We start from the raw sequence: 23,424 nt of genomic DNA on the forward strand, positions 1-23,424 counted from the left end.
GTGAAGGGCTCCGGAAATTTCGACCACCTGGGGTTCTTTAACGTGCACTGACATCGCACAGTACACGGGCCTCTAGAATTCCTCCTCCAAAGAAATTCTAGCCGCCGCGGCCGGGATCGAACCCGCGTCTTATGGTGCTCGGCTGCTGGCCCGAAAGACGCGGGTTCGATCCCGGCCGCGGCGGCTAGAATTTCTTTGGAGGAGGAATTCTAGAGGCCCGTGTACTGTGCGATGTCAGTGCACGTTAAAGAACCCCAGGTGGTCGAAATTTCCGGAGCCCTTCACTACGGCGTCTCTCATAGCCTTAGTCGCTTTGGGACGTTAAACCCCATAAACCAAACCAAACCGTAGGACATCTATAGCAAGCTCGCGATAATGGAAATAGACGAAGATGGGAAGTACAGCCTAGGAAGTGATCATAAACGTATTAGTATACAGTTGGGAGCCCTAGTCAAAAGAGAAATGCAGCGAAGTCAAAAAGACAACCCAAAATTAAACGATGAACAAATAGCGCTAATATCAGCCGATATAGAAGTAGTCGAGAAGCGCCCCATGGAAAAGTAGGATTATAATCAGTTAGAACTGCTCTTCGCTACAAAAATGAAACAAGTGAAAGCAGTAAACCGTTGGAGAGGAAGCCAGGAAGCTGGTGGAATATGGAAATTAAGGGGGCCATCGAACAACGACGGGTGGCTTCAAGGGAACACAGAGAAGCAAAGAGGGCGCAGTTATCTGAAGAGGAAATAGGCGAAAAATGTGAATCTTATCGACAAAAGAAACAGCAAGTTCAGGTCCTAGTCCAGGCTAAAATGAAGCAGTCCTCTGATAAATGGCTGGCTGAAGTTCGCGAGGCAAATAAAGGGGTGCCAAGAAAATTCTGGAACCATATAAGCTGGTTGGGAAAAACAAATAAAAGAACGCAGGAACAGATTATAGATGCTGAGGGAAAATGTTTAGAGGGAGACGATGCTGTGAACTACATTACGTCATTTATAGCTGCGTCTTTTAGCTTGAAAATTCATTTCAAAGTACCGCCAGTGACGTTAAAGTTACGTGGAACAAACTAAATAGTCTATGAAATCGGTCAGCATCTTTAAGGTCTGTAGACGATCTTGTCATAAATGGTCGACCAATATCCGGTTCTGACTTAGCGAATGTATTCAATGAATACATTACTAATTTGCCGACACCGACGTTGACCGGTGCTGCAAGTTCCTTTATAAAACCTAACCACACAAACAGTATGTATCTCCATCCAGTAACTGAGAACGAAGTAATCACCGCGTTTATGTCCCTAAGAAACAGTTGCAGCTGCGGTGCGTATAACATGCAAATCAAGCCTATCAAATTTGTACTAGACATCATAGCCCCCATTCTTACTGATATATTTAATATGTGCTTCAGAGATGGCCTCTTTCCTGCATCAATGCAGTTAGCGAAAGTAACTGTCATCCTTAAAAAAGGTGATAAAAATAATCTCAATAACTACCGTCCTATTTCTATCTTGCCAGTCTTCTCGAAAGGACTTGAAAAATTAATTCACAAACGGCTCACATCATACTGTGAAAAGATGAATATACTAAGCGACGATCAGTACGGTTTTCGCAAGTACCGATCAACTCATTTAGCTCTTCTTAAGCAGAAAGAATATATAATTAAAAATCTGGAGGCTAAGAAATTTGTACCAAGCATATTCATTGATTTCACTAAAGCATTTGACTCATGAATCGCAACCTTCTTACTGACAAATTACAATACTATGGTATACACGGCCCACCTTTAGACTTACTGAAGTCTTATTTGAGTAATCGCTCCCAGTACGTAAGCATAAACAATCACCCATCATGTCCGTTGCCAATTAACTCTGGAGTTCCTCAAGGCAGTATATTGGGTCCACTTTTATTTAACATATATCTTAATGACATTTCAGCAATTGATGCACGAGCAGAATTTGTAATATATGCAGACGACACCACCATATTACTCTCATCAGACACGTGCACAGAACTTCTTGATACCGGTAACTCAATTCTACATAAAGTTAGTAACTGGGCAACGACAAATGGTCTAGTAATTAATGAAACAAAAACTAAAGCCATCATTTATCGCGCAAAGTCTCGATCTGTTCCGCAAAACACAACACTTACCCTCAATAACTGCACAGTAGAGATAGTACCTAGTTTTAAAACGCTAGGCGTATTATTTACAGAAACCTTGTCTTGGGACGCCCATGTGGACCATATAGCTTCCAAGTTAGGAAACATGGTAGGTATTTCTCATCGCCATAGAGACTACCTTCCACAGAAAATAGCATTAATCCTATACAATTCTCTGTTCATGTCGCACATAAATTATTGCATTCTTGTATGGGGTACTACCACACTAAGCAACAAGTTAAAACTGTCCCGGCTCCAAAATAAGGCAATCCGTGTTATAACCCGGTCTGCCTACGATCATCCGATTGCACCCTTGCTCCATAACCTGAATTTTCTAAGCGTTAATGATATACATAAATACCAGCTTTGTAAATGTTTGATTCGTGGCAAACTACAGCACAATAATTATCTTATTAACCTTGGTGAGTTGGAAATCAAAGAGCCATCGGGTTATAATACGCGAAATCCCTTATACTGGAAAGTAGAGCATTAGCGAACTAATTATGCAACACAATCTCTAAAATATCAGATACCAACTCTTCTCAACAATTTTCTTCAAGAAAATATAGACATTCTTAACATTCACCTCAAACATTTAAAACAACTTTTTTTCCTTCATGATAATTCACGACACTATATTTGTAATGTCCTTATTAGTTTTGTATCTTAAGCAATGTGCAGCTGTACCATACTTTTGTGTCCTTATCGCTATTTTCAATGCTCAGCGAATAAGAACCAAACCGTTTTTTCGTTTGTTTTCTATGTCAAATGATGTGCTGACATTTTTATGTGCCTTCATTGCTTCACGTCATAATATGCTGTGCTACTCATGCTCCTTCCGTACCCATAATTTCTTCATTGTGTACATTGTCGACTTGGCCTATCACTGTATTTTGTGTTTGCTCCTAACCGAAATTTGTTTTTTTTTGCGCAGATACTTGAATCTATTGTACATTTGTAACTATTGTCTTCATTATTCCTTGTTACTAGTTTCTGATCGGTGTTCGGTCTGTGTTCACTGCTGTTTTGCCTTTGAGGGGATAAGGCCTTAGTCAAGCTGCGTACGCAGCTTTTTGCCTTATCTCCTCCATTATATATAATGAAAGACCAATAAACATTTCTAGGGTAATCTCCCCAAGTGAGGCGGCAACACAGGACAGCACAATAGAGAACAGCTTACAACTGACTAGTCTTAACTGGGAAAAGGCGGAAGCGAATATTCCTTATGGGGTCAGCCGCGAGCAGCCGGCCGGGAAGGCGCGCTTCCGTGCCAGCTATGCGCGGGCGTTCTCGTGTCCCCAACCCGTGGCGCAAAGTCACAGCCACGGCGGGTTCGGACGAAGTAGGCAACGAACAGAGTACGCTAGGAAACCGTTTATTTACCTAGCGCAAGGCAAAGCACACTGCGGAAGAATGTTCTATCCGATAATAGATGGTTCAGCAGCTTACCAAGTCGTCGTCGACTGGCGTTGGATAATCCGGGAGGGCGCGGGCAGGACGGGGGTCGGCAGGGCAGAACGGCAGTAGATTCGCGGCGAGAAGAGAGGGCGAGTCCCCTGTTCCCGCGCGAACTTCGCCTTTTAACCCCTACGACATTGCCTCCCTCTTGAGCAACTTGTTGCAATCAGGAGGAGTCGTTCACCCCTTCCCTAAGACGCCAGAGCGTAGGCGTGACGTCACGTCCGAGCTGGGGTGAGGAGAGTTGCCGGGTGCCCTCCTCTCCCCATTCCCTGCGGCGTGCGCTCTCGTCTCGTGACTCGGAGCGGGGCGGCGAGGGATATCTGTATATCCCACATCCTCCCCTCCTTAAGAAGCCTCCCGGACAGAGAAGCAGGCGCACACATCACTTAATCTTCTCCGCCATCCAGGGATCGAAGGTCTTCGGCTCCCGCCGGTACACTTGTTGATGTCCGCGCCACGCCCGAACTGATCCGCTGGTCCAAATGCTTGACCACCCGCGAGATGCCGATGTCGAAAGGTGGCTTGCCACAGGTCGCCGTCTTCCGAGCACGCGCGGCTGCGCCGCTCCGTTCAAGGTGGTTGACTGCCTCCGTGGCAACGGCCGAGAAGGCTTGGAGGCCAGGTTCGTGGCTGCGCCGCCCTGAGATGCTGTGTCAGGTGTCTTCAGGAGCGAGGGCCGAGGCGCTTCCATGGTAGAGGCCGGGCGGTTGGGTTGACCTGGCATACCCGGTTAGCTGGCGAGCGCCCAGGGTTGAGGTCGCAATGGGGCCACGGCTGCTCTCTCTGTGTTTTGCCAGCTCGCTCTTGGGTAGGCGGGTGCGGCGGCGTACAGTCGGTAGGCAGGCGGTTGGCTCCGATGCGGCGTGGCAGGTAGCAGGGGTGCCCAGGTGGCAGCAGGGTGGCGGCTTCAGGTCGCGGGCTGGGCGTAGCGGCGGGCCATGGGCGCGGCGCGTTTGATGGTGGCTCTAGATGGTTCTAGTTGGTGGTAGTGGCGAACGATGTCGTTCTGATGCGCCCTGCTTCTTTTTCATCTGCGCTGAAAAGGTCAACACAGATGTAACCAACTGCCGCAGCGCGTGCTACGTAGCTGTTCGGCCCTCACGAGAGTCATGAGGGTTAACGCAAGTAAGTCTTACGCAATAGTGATCGGCATGAGCGGCCCGTACGTTCATGCATCTAACGAGACTGCGTGTCGGCCTGCGCCCTCGCTCTAGTCCGCGCAGGCAGATTTTATTTCTGTCTGCGGCGCAAGTTATAGCGGGACGCGGAATTCGCCGGCTGATCGCAGCGCTCGTTTTCCGACTGCGGCGCGGGTCGGGCTGTGTCCTGGACCCACTCATCTCGCTGCACGTAACGTTTCAGGTCGCATACGTGCACCGGTCCGCCTGTCGGTTTCGACCGCAAGTCCTCGAGTCTGTAAACGAGCGAGGAAAGCTTCTCTCGCACGCGGAACGGCCCGATCCATTTCGGCGCCAACGAGGCCGCGAACTGTCTGCTAGCATCGCTCAGAACGTGTTGGCGCCGAAGCACCAGATCGCCCACTTCGTAGCGAACATCCCGGTGCGAGCGGTCGTACTGTGCTTTCTGCTGCGCTCTAGCGGTGCTCAGGTTGCGGCGAGCCTTGTGTAAGGCCTCCGTCATCTTAGCGCGCAGCTGCGTCGCGTATTCAGCTCGTGCTGACGAAGCGACTGGCGTCTTCCTGCTGTCCGTTAGAATCCAGTCCATCGGATTTAGCAGCTCTCTACCCAGATTGAGAGAAGACGGCGCATACCCAGTCGAGCGGTTAACGGTCGAACGCAAAGCGAACGCGATCTCTGGCAGATAGGAGTCCCAATCTTTGTGCCTCTCAGAGTACGCGACAAGCATGTGCTTAGTAGAGAGTTTTAGTTGACCGGAGCGACGGCCCCGCTCCGCTCGCGGTAGAGCGGTCAGCGGGAGCGGAGCGCTGGCACCGAAACCGTTTTTAGTTGCGCGTACAACAAATTTGCCTTAGCTATAGTGAACTAGAATATATTATAGTGGCACGAACGGCTCCGCGCAGGCGGCCCGTTTGCGCATGGATGCCGCGAGATGGCGCCACTGCAACCTTTCCTACTGCTCCGGCGCGGCGGCGAACGGTTTCTGGGGCTTTCTCGCACGCAATAATTGCAGGCTGCGAAATTACCGAAGCTGTTATCTAAACACATCCATTTTCCTCGTGCATTTACTCATTATTTGTACACTTGTAATGCATATGCCGGTAAATCAATCAAGCCCGAACATCGCGTTGCGCGTTTTCAACCCAGTATAAGCTATGTCGCCGGTGGGGGGTAGAAAAAAGTTCATTATCCTTTCTACATCAGCGCGAATTAGCCACTGAATTACACTGTGCTGAACATGTACAGTCACGACCAGAATGACCTGCAACGCTTTATCGGGCACTTTCTCTTGGTTTGCGTTTAATAGCAAAAGATTACGCTGTGCTGCACAGTACCAGGCACCCATGAAAACTGCTCAGCAGCTATATACGAACTTCGTTATAGCCACGAACTAGCATAGCTTCCTGACATAAGCTCGCAAAACCTGATGCGCGTTGCGAGTCATACTGAGCGCGATAGTATAAGCTGTCCACAGACATAAGCAGGCATTTAATAACACATTTTGCGAAACTTGCGTCCTTTTACCGAAGTCGCGCGCGAAAAACAGGAAACATTCCGACGGGCGTTTCTCAATGCTGTTAATGGCGCGGAAATTTAGCAAGAGTTGATTCCCACCTTCGGCCCACTTACGCCCACCCCGATAAATTCTTGATCATCGAGGTTTCCCATGCAGTTCAGAGTAAGGGCAGCGCTCTACATATGGTAAGCAGCTGCTGTGCTGAAGAAATCAGAGAAAAGCAGGGCTAAAGTGTGATTTATTCAAAATGGGCAGAGTGATGTTTAGCACCTGCTCAATTTAAGGTGCTTTGCACCTTCACGCCTTTTGAGACTAGCCTGGTTTAGGCTTTTTGTAAAAAAATGTAGGCGTGTTGTAACATAAAATGCAATTACTTCAGCTGCAACTTGCTCACAATGATCTTGGCATCCAAGTTCAATCTTCTGTTTTTGCTTAATGTGGCCAATAACATCAAGTACGCTGTCAGAGTGCAGTTCCAAAAGGCTAAAGCATTCAGTAAAGGCTTCCTCCAGATTTACTACAAATGCATAGAGCACACTTGACGGGTACAGGAGGCCGCCGTTATCTCTCATTCGGGTGAATGACGCCAAGTTCAAACATTCTGCAGCCTCTTTTGTCATCAAGAGACGAGTGAGACATGCCTCACATCCAGACTTCAGGATGCACTTTCGGGCAACATACCCGGCAATATAGAAAATAAGCCTGCTGTCACTCCTTGCAACAACACAGGATGCATGATCTGGGGCACTGTCCGTAAGCAGGTCTTCTGCTGCACTCAAATCTCCTGAGTCAAGCACTTTGTCAACAAGCTGTTGTTTACCGCTTGAACTAGCTTGAACACCAGCATCTGCAGGCAGAAGAGCGCTGAGGACACCAGCCTCACAATTTCCTCTGGATACTGAGTGTGCTAGGTTGCTGAAACTCAGACAGTTAACGGTGATAATAAACTGCTGGGGTGTTGGATGCGAGTTGCAACCAGACGACTGGCGTACAATTCCAAAAAGACGCTCAACAGGGTCTTGACTAACTCTAGACGTCATGAGGTACCTGAAGCCAAGATCATCACATAGGTACCTCAAAAGTGCTAGTACGCTTGCTACAGTCACTCTTAGTCCAGTAGCTGTCGATTTGCTAAGGAAGCCTTGTTGCCCCTTTGTGTGGTTTTCCCAGCTCCCCAGAAACTCTAAGAATGAATTAAGTTTCTGCACAGCAGGGGAGTTCGGCCGCAGAGCCTCAGCAGGAAAGCGAGACGTCAGGATCTCGATGAGGTCGTGAATGACTCTGCAAAAGGGAAGGAGAGAAGGTTTTACTTTGTTCATTGACAGTATAACTATATGCAAATTGCAATAATAACAGAAAGAGCTACTAAGCAGAAACAAAAATGTGCTACATTAGAACAAATGTGTAACACTTACTTGAAAAAGTTCACTGTAGCTGTGATGTCACCACAGTGTTCCTCGATCGTGGTCTTGTAGAGCTCCAGCCCATCAATGACTTTTTTCCCAAAAAGCTGAAATGCTAATGAGACCCTCATTCTCTCAAAATTGTTGGGGTTTGTATGACTGTTTGTGATGCCATGCATTGCCTGCAGAGTGACGCAGCTCCTGGTGCTGTCCGCTCTGAGAGCCTTCCGAACCACCTGCATGGACACCTGAAACCAATGCAATGTGATAGTCACCAAATATATATGAGCATTTTGCAAAAACTAACTATAGTCTGAAGTTCAGCTGCACAAATTATTCAAACTTACTTTTCCTTCCGGCACTTGGAAGTCAGACTTGAGCAGCCCATTCCGCAGACATTTTATCAGATGCGGGAAATCTGAGATGAAGTAGAGCTGACGATCAGGGTCAACAGGATGCACAGCGCTGCACTTGGCCCCAGTTAATGATGCAGCAATGCCCATTTTGGTCCACATTTTTCTGTTCCAGGTTGCTCCATCTGATGTAATAAAATCGACCCGCAGTCCAGCTTTTTCCACTAGGATCACAACTTCAACCATGATCTTAGCCAGAAGACTGCCTTCTACGTTTCCACGTGTGGCAAATGCACCCAGTATTTGGGTCCACTTCCCAACAAAAGGCACAAAAATGATGACCATTCCATGGTCACAGACAGCGTGTTTGTCTTCTGATGAAGAGAAGCCACCAAGGTCAACAAACCCATCCACATGACCTGCTGTGGTCACGGAAAGGTGTTCTGACAGTTTCATCTCGTCCACTATGAGACCCCCGTGACGCGAGAAATTGTCCATTGTGGAGGTTGTCTTGCTGATCACTTCAAAAATCTTCTCGCTGAATCCAAATCCAGTCCTGTACAGCTGCAGGTATTTACGAAGTGTGGACTTACTTGGCAGTACAAGGATTTTTTCCTTCCTTAAGTGTTCGTACAATCGTGCACTCTTCATCTTCATAATTAGGCACTCAAGCACCCACTCATTAGAAAACTTCATTCCCCTGGTGCTTTTACGTGACGAGGCCTTGAAGATATGCAGTGCTGCCTCACGCTGCTTTGGAGAAAGGGCTGCTATCTTTTCAGTCAGTTCCCCCTCTGCAATAGCTTTGTTTTGGATCATCATTTCATTCAACTGCTCCTTCAGAGAGTTGGTGTTGCTTTTAAGTCGTGCTGTCTTCCGCTTAAGCAACTTGAGTCGATGAGCAAGGGCCCTTCCAGTAGACAGGCGCACAGTGGCATTTACGCATGATTTTCTGGTAAGCAAGGATTTTCGGAGAATCTTGCACTCGTTGCAGATTTGTCCTGAAAGTAAAGAAAATCAAAAGCACGCACATGAGCAAACGTGCCAGCAAAGAAAGCGACACTGTTCACAAATACAACACAAGCCGGTTGTTTCAAAGAAGGTGAACCAATAAAATAGAGGGCTCGCTGAACAGTCAAAAGTCAACTGTTAGAAATCAGTGAACCAGCTTGCTAGAAACAATTCATTTTTTTATGCCCGCCAACACTGCCATCACATCACAGAGGCCGGCACAGTATCTAAAAAAGTTATATTAAAAATTCTAGTTCACCTAGGCTGAAACACTTGGTATTATAATTAAAAGGGAATTACCTTCTGTGGATACTATTCCGAGGCACTGTGCGCTGAAGACACCATGTGCAGTTTTGGCAGTTGCAGCTGTCAACTTTATCGTCAGAGAGTGGGAAATCTGACTGAAATCCTGAATGTTCATGGCTCCTTTGCAAGCAAAACTTGTATGTGCATCCTTCAAAATATTGCTTGCATCACACACAAAATTCACAACTTTTTCAGCACACAGCATGCCTTGAATGTACATCTTTGCAGTGAACTCTCCTCCTGATGCTGTAAAACACACAGCTTTTTCATGCCATAGTTCTAGTCTTTTCTCCATTTTGACAGATGATGTTGCAAATATTACGGTCTCGACCCCCTCCAACTCAATTCGGCACCAATCCTTGGATGGAGCTTCCATGGTCTGAAGAGATTCTAGAGAGAATGAATTACGATCGGCTACAAGCGAATCTTCATGCTCTGACGCTCCAGCATCATCCTCGTCGCTGCAGGACCGGCTCCTGGCTTGATGGCACGCTCTCTTCCGCGGCACTTGAGTAGTTGCTAAAACTTTCCTCTTCCTTTCCGGTCTTTGTCGAGGTGTTGAGGTGGAAAGATACGTAGGGCAGCCTGGAAGTAATGTTGGTACCGCGCCCGGAGCAAGCGACGGCTTCCCTCGCGGAATCCGCACTTCGTTGCCATTTATCACGTGCACATAGTCACGCAGAATTAAGTGCGGTTCAAAGTGATGTTCGCATACCGCCGAAGAAACGGTGAAAGTTTTATCCTTCCTGTGAAGGTTGCGCTCCCACTTCTTGCGAAGATCGTCGTCTTTCGGAGCCGCGAATAGCGACGCTTTCGGTCCACTTGGGTAACCCGTGCGGCAGCCCGGAGCGAAGCAGTGGGAATCTGTCCGCCTCTTCGCCATGCCGTGGGCTGCACGCGGTGAAAGCGCACATACACAAGGCACACGGTAGACACGAGAAGTCCCTTCGCATGAAACACAAAGCAAACGGATGCACAAACACTCACAACAGTTTTGCCAAACGTCGGAGAGACAACCTGACGAAAGTCTATCCGTGCCCCACGAGGCCCCGCCGTCCGCGCCGCAGTATGAAAGAGAGCAGCAGCGCCTCTAGCGGCTTTCCAGAGCGTAAGGGGACGCCGGAAAGCCAGGCGCTCCCTTCCGGTCGTGCCACTATAATCTATTCTAGTTCACTGTACCTTAGCGGAGGACTCTCGTGGCGCCCTCTGTGGAACTAAACTAGAAGCACTACATATTATAAACTATATAGGGTCATCATTTTTTATTTGTGCTGCAAAGCATACTGTTTATTGTACTATTTTATATGCACCTGAAAATAATTTAGGCAGAAGAAATGTTGTTAACAAATATTGATGTAATTCAACAGGTCGGGTCTTCTCCATATCCAAAGAAAGCCAACCGCAGCTCTAGCCGAGGTTGTACTAGTTTTTCCCGACGTTTATGTAGGTCTCTCGAGCGATTGTATGTGTACGTATACGTACTTACTTACTTCCGCGTTTGCTACATTTAAAGAGACGATGCCAAGGCCGCGGAGCATCCTCGAGGACCCGTTTCTAATGTCCACTTTGAAGTGGACAGAGATTGAAGACATTTTATGTCTAGAGGTCTTCAGCGTGGAACGAAGGGGCCCACTTTCTTCACACGGCTTGTTGAACATCGAAGAGACAGACGACGGAGTCTTTCGCACGCTGTTCCGCTTCGAGAAAAGCCACTTGCGGAGGCTTCGGAGTGCGCTGCTGCTGCCCGATGTATTATACTCGGCTCAGGGAGTTCCGGTACCCGGTGATGAGGCCCTTTGCATAGCGTTGCGTAGATTAGCCTACCCGAACCGGCTGTGTGACCTGGAGCGCCTGTTCGGACGGCATTACTCGGTAATTTCAAGCATTGCAAACAAAGTCCTCGTCCATATTCTGGACAACTTCAAACACCTGCTGGACGATATGAACCACCATTCGTGGCTGGACCTTCCGGCTCTGGAAACGTTCTCTCAGGTAACGCTCTCATGCTAGTTTCTTGCGAATATTTATAACAGGCCTTTTGTCCTTTCTTTTTTCTTTCCAGGCCGTCCGTTCTAAAGGGGCACCACTGGAAAACTGCTGGGGATTTATTGATGGTACGGCAAGAGCAATCTGTCGTCCATCCAGGGACCAAAAGCTGTTCTTTTCGGGCCATAAGCGCACTCACGCTTTAAAGTACCAATCCATTATGTGCCCTAACGGCATCATTTGCCAACTCGACGGGTCGTATCCTGGAAGCAAGCATGATGCTGGTAAGTTCAAGGCACTGACAAATGTATTCAGTGCTTAGCATCCCTGCCTATCAGTGTTGTCCATGTTCGAAGAGGTGCGAAAGAAAAAAAGATGTTGAAAGTATTCTGATGGTTAAACGTGCTTTAAGTTATTGTCATGAAGGTACTCCCATTTACTACTCTTGATGAACAAATCATCTTCATGATGCAAAACCTTGCATTTGGCCTTAGTCGCTTAAGTGCCATAGAACACAACGAAAAAATCATCATGTATCAAAAATTTTCTTACAAAATGAGCATATTTAATTTTCTTTCCTTACGACATTTTTTACAGAAAGACCTCATTTTTTGTCTTTTATTGTTTGAGACAGTGCAAAGCTATGAGAACTTGAAACCGTTATATTTACTAACTTCACTTTTATTTTTAGGGATCCTGAGGGAGAGCTGTACATATGAGAAGCTTGAGAAGCTCGTCCAGGGCCGCAGCTACTGCATTTACGGGGACCCGGCATACCCTCTGAGGCCTCTTCTGATGAAGCCTTATGGCAAAGCCCATGCGACAGCCCAACAGTTGGCCTTTAATAAGGCCATGAGTTCTGTGCGGCAGTCAGTGGAGTGGGGCTTTGGAAAAATTGCCAGCAACTTCGCTTTTTTGGATTTCAGAAAAAATCAAAAACTTTTCAAACAAAAGCTGGAATGTATGTATAAAGTAAGCGCAATACTTGCCAATTGCCACACCTCCTTGTACGGCTCTCAAGTGTCCAGCTACTTCGGACTAGAGCCTCCAGTGCTCGAGCAATATCTTGCCCCTCTGCATAACTGAATTACTGCGGATGTGTTTTTTTTTGCATATGCATGCACACTTTACCTGTCTTTACTTTCGCAGTCCTGCTGTACTTTCTAATGCTACATGCATTTTTTTATAAAGTAAATGTACAGAAACGGTGAGAAGGCAGAAAACGCACTGCTTTTCAAGCTGGAAGCAAGTGCCTGTTTTAAAATTTCTTCCTGTCACTGTTGCACTAGACACCACAACAATGTTGAACAGTCTTCTACACTGATTTCTTTAATATAACAGAACAATCATGGCAGTTTCTTCTTCTCAATGAGATAAGAGAGCCTTTTCTCTTGGTCCGTCAGCATCTTCTCCACTTGCTGAAGGAGTCGCTCTCTCTCCTGTGTCCTGCATAAGGCTTCATGTGCAAGCCTTTCCTCCTGTAGTTTTATTTTTCTTTCCTCTAAGGCGAGGCGCTCTCTTTCTAGTGCGAGACGCACGTCTTCTTGCTCAAGTTTTTTTTTTTTCATTTTCGAGCTCCTTCATTTTTATTGTAAACTCGTAATCTTCTCGCCTTGTTAACAGCTCCATCCCCAGGAACTGAAGTCCACGAATCCCTATGAAATGGACAAAAACAATCACAAAAATCATTTAGACTCTACTTCTAGGAGTTGTACATATATCAAACACAGTCATGAGTGCTAGCATACAAGGTGTTCATCATGTGTGGATAACATGAACTCAGCTTTGTGCAAACCACATTTTACTAAGCTGGCTGCAGTTGTTCCACAAAAATAGGTTACTGTCTTTAATGCTAGCAGATGAAAGAAAACGTCTGTGGTGGACAGTAAATTTAGTTTAATGCTAGGTTTGCTACAGAATTGTACTGGACCAAGGTTAAGAGTAAAACAAAATAGATGATGACCATTCGTGCATGACCGGAGGAGGAATTGCAAGGAGTGGCAGACTAATTTTTGTTTAGTTCTCTCCTGACTGTTTGTCCAGTCGCCCCTGAGAATGTGCTAAGTTATGTCGTCTATATTACTATGATTACTGTATTACTATGATGATTGCATCAGTGTGTGGAGACTTGCTTTTGAGCATGGTGTGTCATTATGTGTCATTAAAAGGAAAGTGATTCAGCGGTGTTTTGCTGCAGCCTCCTCATGGGTACACGTCAAGTACTATGTTGTGAACAACATGACTGTGCCATTGAGTGTGAATGCACGGCTTCAAACTGTGGTGATCAGTGTGATGGCATACTGTATAGAAGGAAAGCGGTTCAAAGGTGATCAGCTGCAGTTTTCATGAGCACACGCCATGTCTTTGTCATCAACGGCAAGATTGTGTCAAAGTGTGTGAAGACGCAGGACTGAATAAGGTGATTAATGTAATAGTACACTGTACAGAAGCTAGGCAGGAAAAGGAAAGAGACGGGCCTTTTATAAACCTTGCACTGGCTATTAAACTTCCCCCCACCTCCTCAACTCTAGCTTGATCAACAAAGGCCCACCCCAATGGCACAGGGGCAAATGCTCGTTTTCCCTTTCTTGCCTAACCTCTGCTGCGTTACCAAAAAAAGGCCCAGAGTATGTGCTTGTCCTGTCTAGTTGTGTTGTGTTCACCTAAGCTTAACTTTATAATGCATTGGTTATGAGCAGGTATGGAACATATAAATCTGACAGTTCAATGAACAGATGTCTTGATAGGTTCTCTGATGTGTGTTTCTCGTTTTACCTTTTGGATTGCTTTGCCCTAAGCGTCGTTTCGCTGGTCGCTGCCTGGGCCGTTCTGCTTGCTGAGGCAGCGGGTTGCCAGCATCTTCAATGGTGTCTGGTGGTTGTTGCTGTGGGACAGCAGCAGTATCACTGGGAGATACTGCTTCCTCCCCGTCATACATTGCCAGCAGCAGCTGCTCTGATGCAGATGACTCTTGTTGAACTTTTGGAAATGAAACAAAAGCAAATGTATTTGTCAGAGCAACCTTAACATTCCTGTGCTAGACATTGTGAATATTTGTACGATTTCATTTCAGCAACTGACAGGTTCCCTTAGTTTGTTATATGATTCTCAAATACTTTATTTTTGGTTTTAAGTTTCACTTTTTTCCAATCAGGAATGTTAGCTTCGTTAACATTTTCTTTAAGTTCAAACATGTCACAATTATCCCCCATTATCTCACTCCTTAAGAAAAAACAGAAGTTTGATTATGGTTACCTCCCCTTGAGGGTAAGTGCCATGTTTTCACTAAGGTGATGGAGATTTGGCTATATATTCATGGAGTAGAAATGAAACTTTGGAGGATGCTTCTAATTACAGGTGATGTTACTGGCACAACATGACTTTTTTTGTTGCAATGTTTTCAATGCGATAAGCATATAATATTGTGGGGAGTTTTCGCACTTCGGTGTGTGCCACGTGAAGGTTACACAATGCCCGTTAATTACGACAGTATGTATTAAAAATTATTTTCAACACTAATACATGCACCCACAGAGGTTCACAAGCATAAATGCTAGTGACTTCATATGAGATTAATAGTACATAGAAGCATACAAAATTGCAGACACTTGGCATGTTTGTTTGCATATTCTGTCAACCTCTGACAAGGCTCAGGAGCCTTGACAGGAGCCTGCTGTAAATGCATAGCTGCCATGCAGAAATACACCCATGTTATGCTTGCGATAGGAAGGTAAACAGCTAGAATAAAATTTAAGAACACAGTTTAAAATCATTTTTCACTTGCATTGACACAAGTAGCTATGACAGGGGCCACCTGCTAGCTCTAAACATGCAACACTCTTCCTGTGATTTATTAAATCATTCTCCAGTGACTAATACGCAAATTTTATGAATAACTCCAATAATCGCTCCACCCGCCGTAAAAAAAAAAGGCTGCCCTATGCTTTCACACATACACTATTTTGAAGTTAAATTCCCATCTCTTAGTACATGCCAATGTTTTAAAATCTACCCCGGCTTGAATTCATGTCCGCGTAACAACTAAGCAATCGTATATCTCCATTCTGTGATTTAACTGAACGCTGGGCAGTCCCCCACCGTGGTCATGCATGCAATTCGAGGAGAGGTAATCACCAACGAACGGGAGAAAACATGGAGACACTCACCATGCATAAACTGGCTGTTATCATCTTCCGGCACATCACCGATAACTACATTTTCGCATCCTGCGAGCCGGTTTTCTTGTGCTCGGCGGTTTGCACCGGTGGACGAGGGGGGCTTCCGTTTCGCTGCCAGTGCGGAACTGGCCTTTCTAGGCACCGTTTTCAGCACATAACCGACATCTCGGATCATGTCCGAGATCTCTTGGAGCAGCTGTTCTCGTTCAGTGTATTGCTCCTCCGTTCCGGATCTGCGATGAAAGAAATGCGCGGTGCGCGCGAGAAAAACAAAAATGAGGCAGTAGTTGCGACAGTGTTAGCGTGGGAATACATATGCTCAGTACACATACATAACTTGCCACTTACTTCCGAAGGTTGGCTCGGTCTTCTTGGCGGAAGTAGCCCACCAACAGTTCTGTTCGGTCCTTGATCGCACGAAGCGTTAGTTCACGTCCAACAGCGAACATCACGTTTTGCAGGACCGCTGTCCAGTTCTCAGGACACTGAAATGGGTTTTGCGCACACACTTCCTGCAGGAGTAACAGATCTTCATCAATTCTGAAGCGTTTGCGCAGCCTCTGCTGCGATGAATTCGCATCGCTAGCGGAAAAAGCCGATGAGGTGCTCAGCATGCTGGACTCGCTGGGGGCAGCCATCTTGTTCCGCTGCCGGGGGCCGTCTCGCTGAGTTCGCTCCGCTAGGGTCCTCGGCGAGCGGAACGGGAGATGCGCTCCGGTCGCCCGCTCAGACCCAAGCGGGGTGCGCATGCGCAGTTGCGTCTCCGCTGGCTGCCTGAGCGGAGCGGGACCGTCGCTCCGGTCAACTAAAACTCTCTAATGTTGCGGTTGACTCGTTCCGTGGGGTTCGACTGAGCATGATAGGTGGTCGTTTTCTTGTGCTTAATGCCGAGTGCAGCGCACGAATCTACGAACACCTTCGCAGTGAAGTAGGACGCGTTGTCCGTTATCAGCTGCTCTGGGAAACCGAACCTGGTGAATACGTCCATCAGCTTCTCCATGATCACTCGTGCCGTCAGCTTTCTCAGGGGGAAAAGTTCAACCCACTTGCTGAAGTGATCCGTGACCACCAGCAGGAACTTGTTCCTACTCGGTGTCGTGGGATACGGTCCCATGATGTCACACGCCGCGATTTGCCAGGGAGTCTGGCTGTTAATCGGCTGCATGAGGCCGGGCGGTCGTCCACCCCGGGGCTTCACGCTTTGGCACACATGACATGAGCGGGCGTAGCGTGTTACGTCCCTTTTCATGCCAAGCCAGGTAGCAAAGCGACACAACTTAATGTAAGTCTTGGGGCCGCTTGCATGCCCAGCGATGCACGAGTCATGAAAGTAGCGTAACAGTGCCGCTCTCAACACCCGCGGTATCACCACCTTGAACGCCTCACTTGTGTCGTTCTCGGAGCGGATATACCTCAGCAGGACGCCGTCGGAATCCAGCAGATAAGAATCCAGCGCGCTCACAGCACTACCAGCTGTTTCCAAGCGCTCCGCACCGACAGCAAAACCAGCTGTCCCCGTGTGCGCGGCGCCCGGCCGCCCGGCTCCCGGAGCCCGTCGAACACTTTTCGACAAAATGAATCCATCTGCTGAGCTTCGAGCAACTCCTTTCTGCTAAACACGATCCCCACGGAACTCTCGTAGTCCACGTGGTTCACGCTCTCGCCTGGGGTCAACGGTCGGTCCGCGTCCCTTACATCGGCTACGGCTGGGGAGAATCCCTCACTCTCTCCCTCTGTCGGGTGGTCGGTCGCGTGACCTTCCTCGCTCTGGACAGGCGCTCGCGAGAGTGCGTCAGCCACGGCATTGTTCTTCCCTTTGCGGTAGCGTACGGTAAAGTCGTAACGCTGCAGCAACAGGGCCCAACGCGCCAGGCGGCCGCTCGGCTCGCTGAGGCGTCTCAGCCAGGTGAGCGCCATGTGATCCGTCTCGATCACAAATGCCAACCCGTCGACGTAGTAGTCGAACTTCCGCAGAGCAAAAACTATCGCGAGACATTCCTTCTCTGTCACCGAGTAGTTCCTCTCTGCCGGCGTCAGTGAGCGGCTCGCGAACGCTACCGGTCGGAGGACGCCTTCATGCTCCTGAAGCAACACTGCTCCTAAGCCCAGGTCGCTTGCGTCGGTTTGAATCACAAACTCCCTGTTTAGGTCGGGTAGCTGCAACTCAGCCGTGTCCGCGAGCACCTTAACGAGGTTGCGCAGTGCAGCCTCTTGCTCGGGACCCCAACTCCAGCGCTCTCTCTTCTTCAAAAGCTTTGTCAAAGGTGCCTGCAGCGCTGCGCAATCCGGGATGAACTGGCGATAAAAGTTCGCCATTCCCAGGAAGCGTCTGAGACCAGCTAGATCTGACGGTGACGGAAACTTGAGCAAAGCCTCGAGTTTATCCTCGCACGGCAGAATGCGGCCTTTGTCGATCGTGAACCCCAACAGTGTTATTCGGGTCGCGGCGATCTGCGCCTTCTTCGGGTTCAAAGTGATTCCCGCGGACCTCAGCCTCTCTAGGATGTCCCTCAAGTGGCGCAGGTGTTCCTCGAATGTTTTTGAGTACACCACGATGTCGTCTAGGTATGCGAGCGCGTGGTGCCACTTCGCATCTCCCAGAACACGGTCCATTAGGCGCTGATAAGTAGCGGGTGCTCCTACCAAGCCAAAAGACATTCTCTTGAATTGGAAAAGACCTCTGTGACAAGTGAAAGCAGTCTTCTCCTCATCACGCTCATCCATTTCAACCTGAAAGTATCCGCGGCTAGCATCGAGCGTAGTAAAGTACTTCGCCCCACCTAGGTTGGACACTAGGGAAGAAATGGTTGGTAGAGGGTACGCATCCTTTCTCGTAACCTCGTTCAGTCTGCGGTAGTCCACGCAAAGCCGATATGTATCGTCTTTCTTTGGAACTAAGACTACCGGGAAGCCCCAAGGGCTGTCAGACCTCTCAACAACGCCAGTGTCGATAAGTTCGTCTAAGGCGCCGTCTAGTGCTTTTCTCTTAGCCAAGCTGATTGGTCTAGGATTGCACTTCCAAGGCAGTGCATCACCCGTGTCTATTCTGTGCCTTACTAGTGTAGTGAGGCCAGGCCGGTCTGTGAATGTCGCGTTGAATTCGTAGAGGAGAGATGACAAGCGTGCCTTCTCCCTCTCCGATACGCTGTTCACCTCCGACAACAAAGGGTGCATTGACCTCGCTGGCACGGTAGAACAGCTTTCTACGGCGACAACATTCTCTGGGGGCCCTCTCTCAGCGGCGACTGTCCGCTCGCATGCTTGTTTCCGGGCCGGCGGGGGTGATTTTGCACGGTCACTCCCCGCTAGCTCCGCGTTCGGAGCCGTAATTGACTGCGAGGCCGCGGGCGCTTTTGCAAAAAGCTTCAAGGCGCCGGTGGTGCGTTCTCGATAGCCTCCGCTGGCTATGTCTATCACAATGCCAGTCTTGGCTAGGAAGTCTCGCCCAAGAATTACAGGAACGGATAAACAGGGAAGATGAACGAGGCGTTGTCGCCGCACGCGTCTTTCCCAGCGAACCACTATCCTAGCTGCACCGCTGGATTGCGCTGTGCCGCTCGCGAGGCGAAAAGTGGTATCGCACTCTCTCAACCGGATTTTGTTCTGGCGGAGATGGTGTAGCACCTCGTCACCGAACAAAGAAGCGCTTGCCCCTGTATCGAGTAACGCGGTGAATTTCTTTCGAGCTATCGTTAGCTCAATGAACGGCGCTGGCCAGTCAACAGAACTTCCTACGCGACATGCCAAAGGCGCTAATAAACCGGGTTTCTCTGTGTACGCCGCGCGGGATCGAAGGTCGATCACCGGCGGCTGTGGCAGTTTCCCGACTGTGTTTGGTCACGGGCGGGGAGGCGGCCACAGTCGCAGGCGAAGTGCCCCGGTTGGTCACACCTGTAGCAGCGGTTGCTCGGGCTCCGACGGGCTAGGCGCTGGTCGCCACGTTCCGGTCGGTCGTTTCGATCTCGATCTCGCGGTGCGGACGGTGGGGGCCGCTCGTGCGGCCGCGTGTCGGCCTCGCGATCTCGGCTACAGGTGTTCCGCTCTGCGGCAGCGTGTGCTGTTCGCAGCGCGTAGCTGAATGGGTCCAAAGCGCGGTCGGACAATTCCCAACCCCTCGGGACACGCTCGTCAGCAAACTGTGCTGTCGCTTCAGCTCTAGACGGACTACGCGCTGAGCTGCCATCCCACGCGCAGCGCGGCTCAAGTGACTGCGATGAGGGTGGTGGCGGCCGATACGCTCGCGCTGAGAGGATGTCTCCCTGAATGCGCTTCGCCTCAGCTGCTAGCTCGTCCAGGTCTCTAAACCTGCCTCCTCTCAGGTAGGCCGCGAAAGTCGGGTGCGCTTGTCGTGTGACACGCTCAACTTTCTCCGTGTTTGTGGCGCGAGGGTCAGCGAGGCGATACAGTTCGTCCATCGCTCGGACGTACTCTAACAAAGACTCGTCGGGGTGCTGGGTGCGGAGTTCCAGCTCCCTCCTCAAACGCCACTCGTAGTTTGCGGGGAGGAATTCGTCGCGGAAGCTTGCGCTAAACTCCTCCATTGTCCTCGCTCGGTTGCCGGTTAGTCGGTACCAGCGGGCCGCTTGCTCCGTCAAAGAGACAGGCACAACACGCGCGAGCAGTTCGGCGTCTGCAATTCCTGTCGCTTGCTGATAACGCAGCAGACGGTCGAGGTACTCATTAGCCCCTGTTCTGTCATGGTACCCCGTGTAGGTAGGTACGTCTATCCTAAGACGGGGTGCCTGGGCCGGGGCTTGCAAATTGTTTTGCAACATACCCGCTAAGCTCTGCATAACTTGCATCGCGTTCTGCAAGAACACCTCGGATGACTGCGGACTAACGCCCCCGGAGTTGGGCGCAGCCGCTGATGGCGTCGAACAATGAGGCCTAGGCGCCCCATTGTTCGCACCACGGAACGGCGAGGTGCCCGATGTGGTGCCCTCCGTACCAGGCCTAAGTCCTGCCGACGCGCCCGGGAATGCAACTCGGCTATTCCGCGTGGAACACTCAAGATTTACGCCTTCCAAAGTCAAGTCAAGTAGGGAGCCCTGGCTCTGTGCCGCTAGCTCTGACAGCATGAACAAAGACTGGAAGTCAGCCCTATCAGCTGCCATCCTTTGTTAGCGCGTCGACAGTCGTTCGCTCCAACAAAGTACACTGCTCAATGCCTAGTTCGCCCCACGTTCGGGCGCCAAGATATGGCGTCACTCGCGTGCAGCCGGCCGGGAAGGCGCGCTTCCGTGCCAGCTATGCGCGGGCGTTCTCGTGTCCCCAACCCGTGGCGCAAAGTCACAGCCACGGCAGGTTCGGACGAAGTAGGCAACGAACAGAGTACGCTAGGAAACCGTTTATTTACCTAGCGCAAGGCAAAGCACACTGCGGAAGAATGTTCTATCCGATAATAGATGGTTCAGCAGCTTACCAAGTCGTCGTCGACTGGCGTTGGATAATCCGGGAGGGCGCGGGCAAGACGGGGGTCGGCAGGGCAGAGCGGCAGTAGCACCGCGGCGAGAAGAGAGGGCGAGTCCCCTGTTCCCGCGCGAACTTCGCCTTTTAACCCCTACGACATTGCCTCCCTCTTGAGCAACTTGTTGCAATCAGGAGGAGTCGTTCACCCCTTCCCTAAGACGCCAGAGCGTAGGCGTGACGTCACGTCCGAGCTGGGGTGAGGAGAGTTGCCGGGTGCCCTCCTCTCCCCATTCCCTGCGGCGTGCGCTCTCGTCTCGTGACTCGGCGCGGGGCGGCGAGGGATATCTGTATATCCCACATCCTAAAACCACATCCGCAGGGATAGACGAAATTCCAATTAAGCTGATTAATGAACTTGGCCCAAGAAGCAAGGAAGCGCTGATAAAAGCATTGGAGACAGCCATAACAGATCAGGAAATTCCGCACAGCTGGAGACAGGGTAAAATCAATTTGATTTATAAAGGGAAAGGAGATAAGACGAACATAAAATCCTTACGTCCGATTACGATAACATCTGTTATGTACAGGCTGGAAATGCAGGCGGTGAAATTAAAAAATGCAGTCATGGGTAGAAGATAATCGGAGAACTTCAGAATGGTTTCAGAAGGGGTAGGTGCTTTGATGATAGCCTGTTCGTGCTTACCCAATGCATAGAAATAGCTAAGGCGGAAAACAGACCTCTGTTTTTAGCCTTTCTGGACATAAGCGCTGCATACGATAACGCGAACAGTGAACTCCTGTGGAGCATATTGAAAGATTTAGGTATCGGTCATGAGGTAATTGATTTTCTACAGGAAATCTACCGAGATAATGAAGTTGAAATTACATGGGAAGGGAAAAAAAGTACCACAACTGTGGGGGTGCACAAAGGATTAAGGCAAGGTTGTCCTCTATCACTGCTGCTGTTCATGCTCTACGTGATAAATATGGAAAGAAGGCTAGAAGAAAGTAATCTAGGTTGTAATCTGTCGCACATATTAGGCGGAAATGTAGTTGAGCAGCGACTCCCGGGTTTAATGTATGCGGACGATATTGTACTGTTAGCAGATAGCCAGGAAGATTTACAAACTTTGGTTAATTACTGTGGAGACGAAGGAGACGCTCTAGGATTCAGTTCTAGCGCAACTAAATCAGGTGTGGTGATTTTTAACGATACAACTGATCAGGTGCTTACAATACAAGGCCACGAAATACCCAAAGTACAAATACGCCGCCGCGGTGGCTCAGTGGCTATGGTGCTCGGCTGCTGACCCGAAAGACGCGGGTTCGATCCCGGCCGCGGCGGCTGGATTTCTTTGGAGGAGAAATTCGAGGCCCGTGTACTGTGCGATGTCAGTGCACGTCAAAGAACCCCAGGTGGTCGAAATTTCCGGAGCCCTCCACTACGGCGTCTCTCATAGCCTTAGTCGCTTTGGGACGTTAAACCCCATAAAACAAACAAACAAAGTACAAATACCTCACAAATACCTCGGGATATGGCTAAACGAAGGGCAGATATACACGGAAAAGCATGAACAGGCTCTTAGGGCAAAAGGACGAAGAGACGCCGGGATAATGAAACATAGGGCATTATGGGGGTACAACAAATATGAAGTACTAAGAGGTATTTGGAAAGGAATAATGGTGCCGGGACATACTTTCGGCAATGCGGTTCTGTGCTTAAGGGCAGAAGTTCAGTCGCGATTAGACGTAAATCAGAGAGCTGTTGGAAGAATAGCACTAGGTGCCCACGGCAAAACCACAAACGAGGCAGTACATGGGGATATGGGCTGGGCATCGTTGGAAGCACGGGAAGCTAAGAGTAAAATACTATATGAAGAACGCCTGAGGAAATTGGTCGATAACAGGTGGGCAGCTAAGGTATTTAAATATTTATACAGAAAGAGCGTTGACTCACAGTGGCGGAAAAGAACTAGAAAACTAACCAGTAAGTATGCCGGTCATGAGGACGGAGACAGAAAGAGCATTAAACGACAGGTTAAAAACGCGGAAGTTAAAAATTGGATGAATTCAATGGAAAAGAAACATAGTGTAGAACTATATCGATACTGGAAAAGGCAGATAAGGAAAGAATTTTTCTATGATCACTCAAGAGGCAGTGCCCTACTTTTTTAAGCTAGGTCAGGGTGTCTTAGAACGCGCAGCTACAAAAAGAAATTTAAGGAAGAAGATGACACATGTGGAGTGTGTGGTAGATCTGTGGAAACAATTGAACACCTCTTAATCAAATGTGATGGTATCCATCCGGATGTCGATGCAGGCACAGTCACTCTTCCTGAGGCCCTAGGGTTTAAAGATAAGAAAGGTCCTGTAAATAAATCTGCAGTGGAAGTTAGCAAACATCAATTGGAGGATCGGTGGCTGAAAAGCAGAGATGTGGATAAGGTTAGAATTGTAGGAAAGCGTAGGTAAAGATGATGGCGAATCTTAATGAGAATTGCCAAAA

The 23,424-nt window shown here is 48.9% G+C and overlaps 1 protein-coding gene across 1 annotated transcript; it reads right to left on the reverse strand.

Annotated features, from left to right (window-relative positions):
• Positions 1-12,545: 12,545 nt before the first annotated feature.
• Positions 12,546-16,342, reverse strand: LOC149356837 (uncharacterized). The gene is made up of 4 exons (XM_089584343.1): positions 15,858-16,342; positions 15,498-15,742; positions 14,107-14,310; positions 12,546-12,986 (listed from the first exon to the last, which is right to left on the reverse strand). The coding sequence occupies exons 1-4, from the start codon at positions 16,256-16,258 to the stop codon at positions 12,880-12,882; spliced, it is 957 nt and encodes a 318-aa protein (XP_089440469.1). The 5' UTR covers positions 16,259-16,342; the 3' UTR covers positions 12,546-12,879.
• Between the last annotated feature and the right edge of the window lie 7,082 nt (positions 16,343-23,424).

The sequence above is a fragment of the Amblyomma mixtum genome, chromosome 3 (genome assembly GCF_055824585.1).
Source record: "Amblyomma mixtum isolate Tamu chromosome 3, ASM5582458v1, whole genome shotgun sequence".
NCBI classification, from domain to species: Eukaryota; Metazoa; Arthropoda; class Arachnida; order Ixodida; family Ixodidae; genus Amblyomma; species Amblyomma mixtum.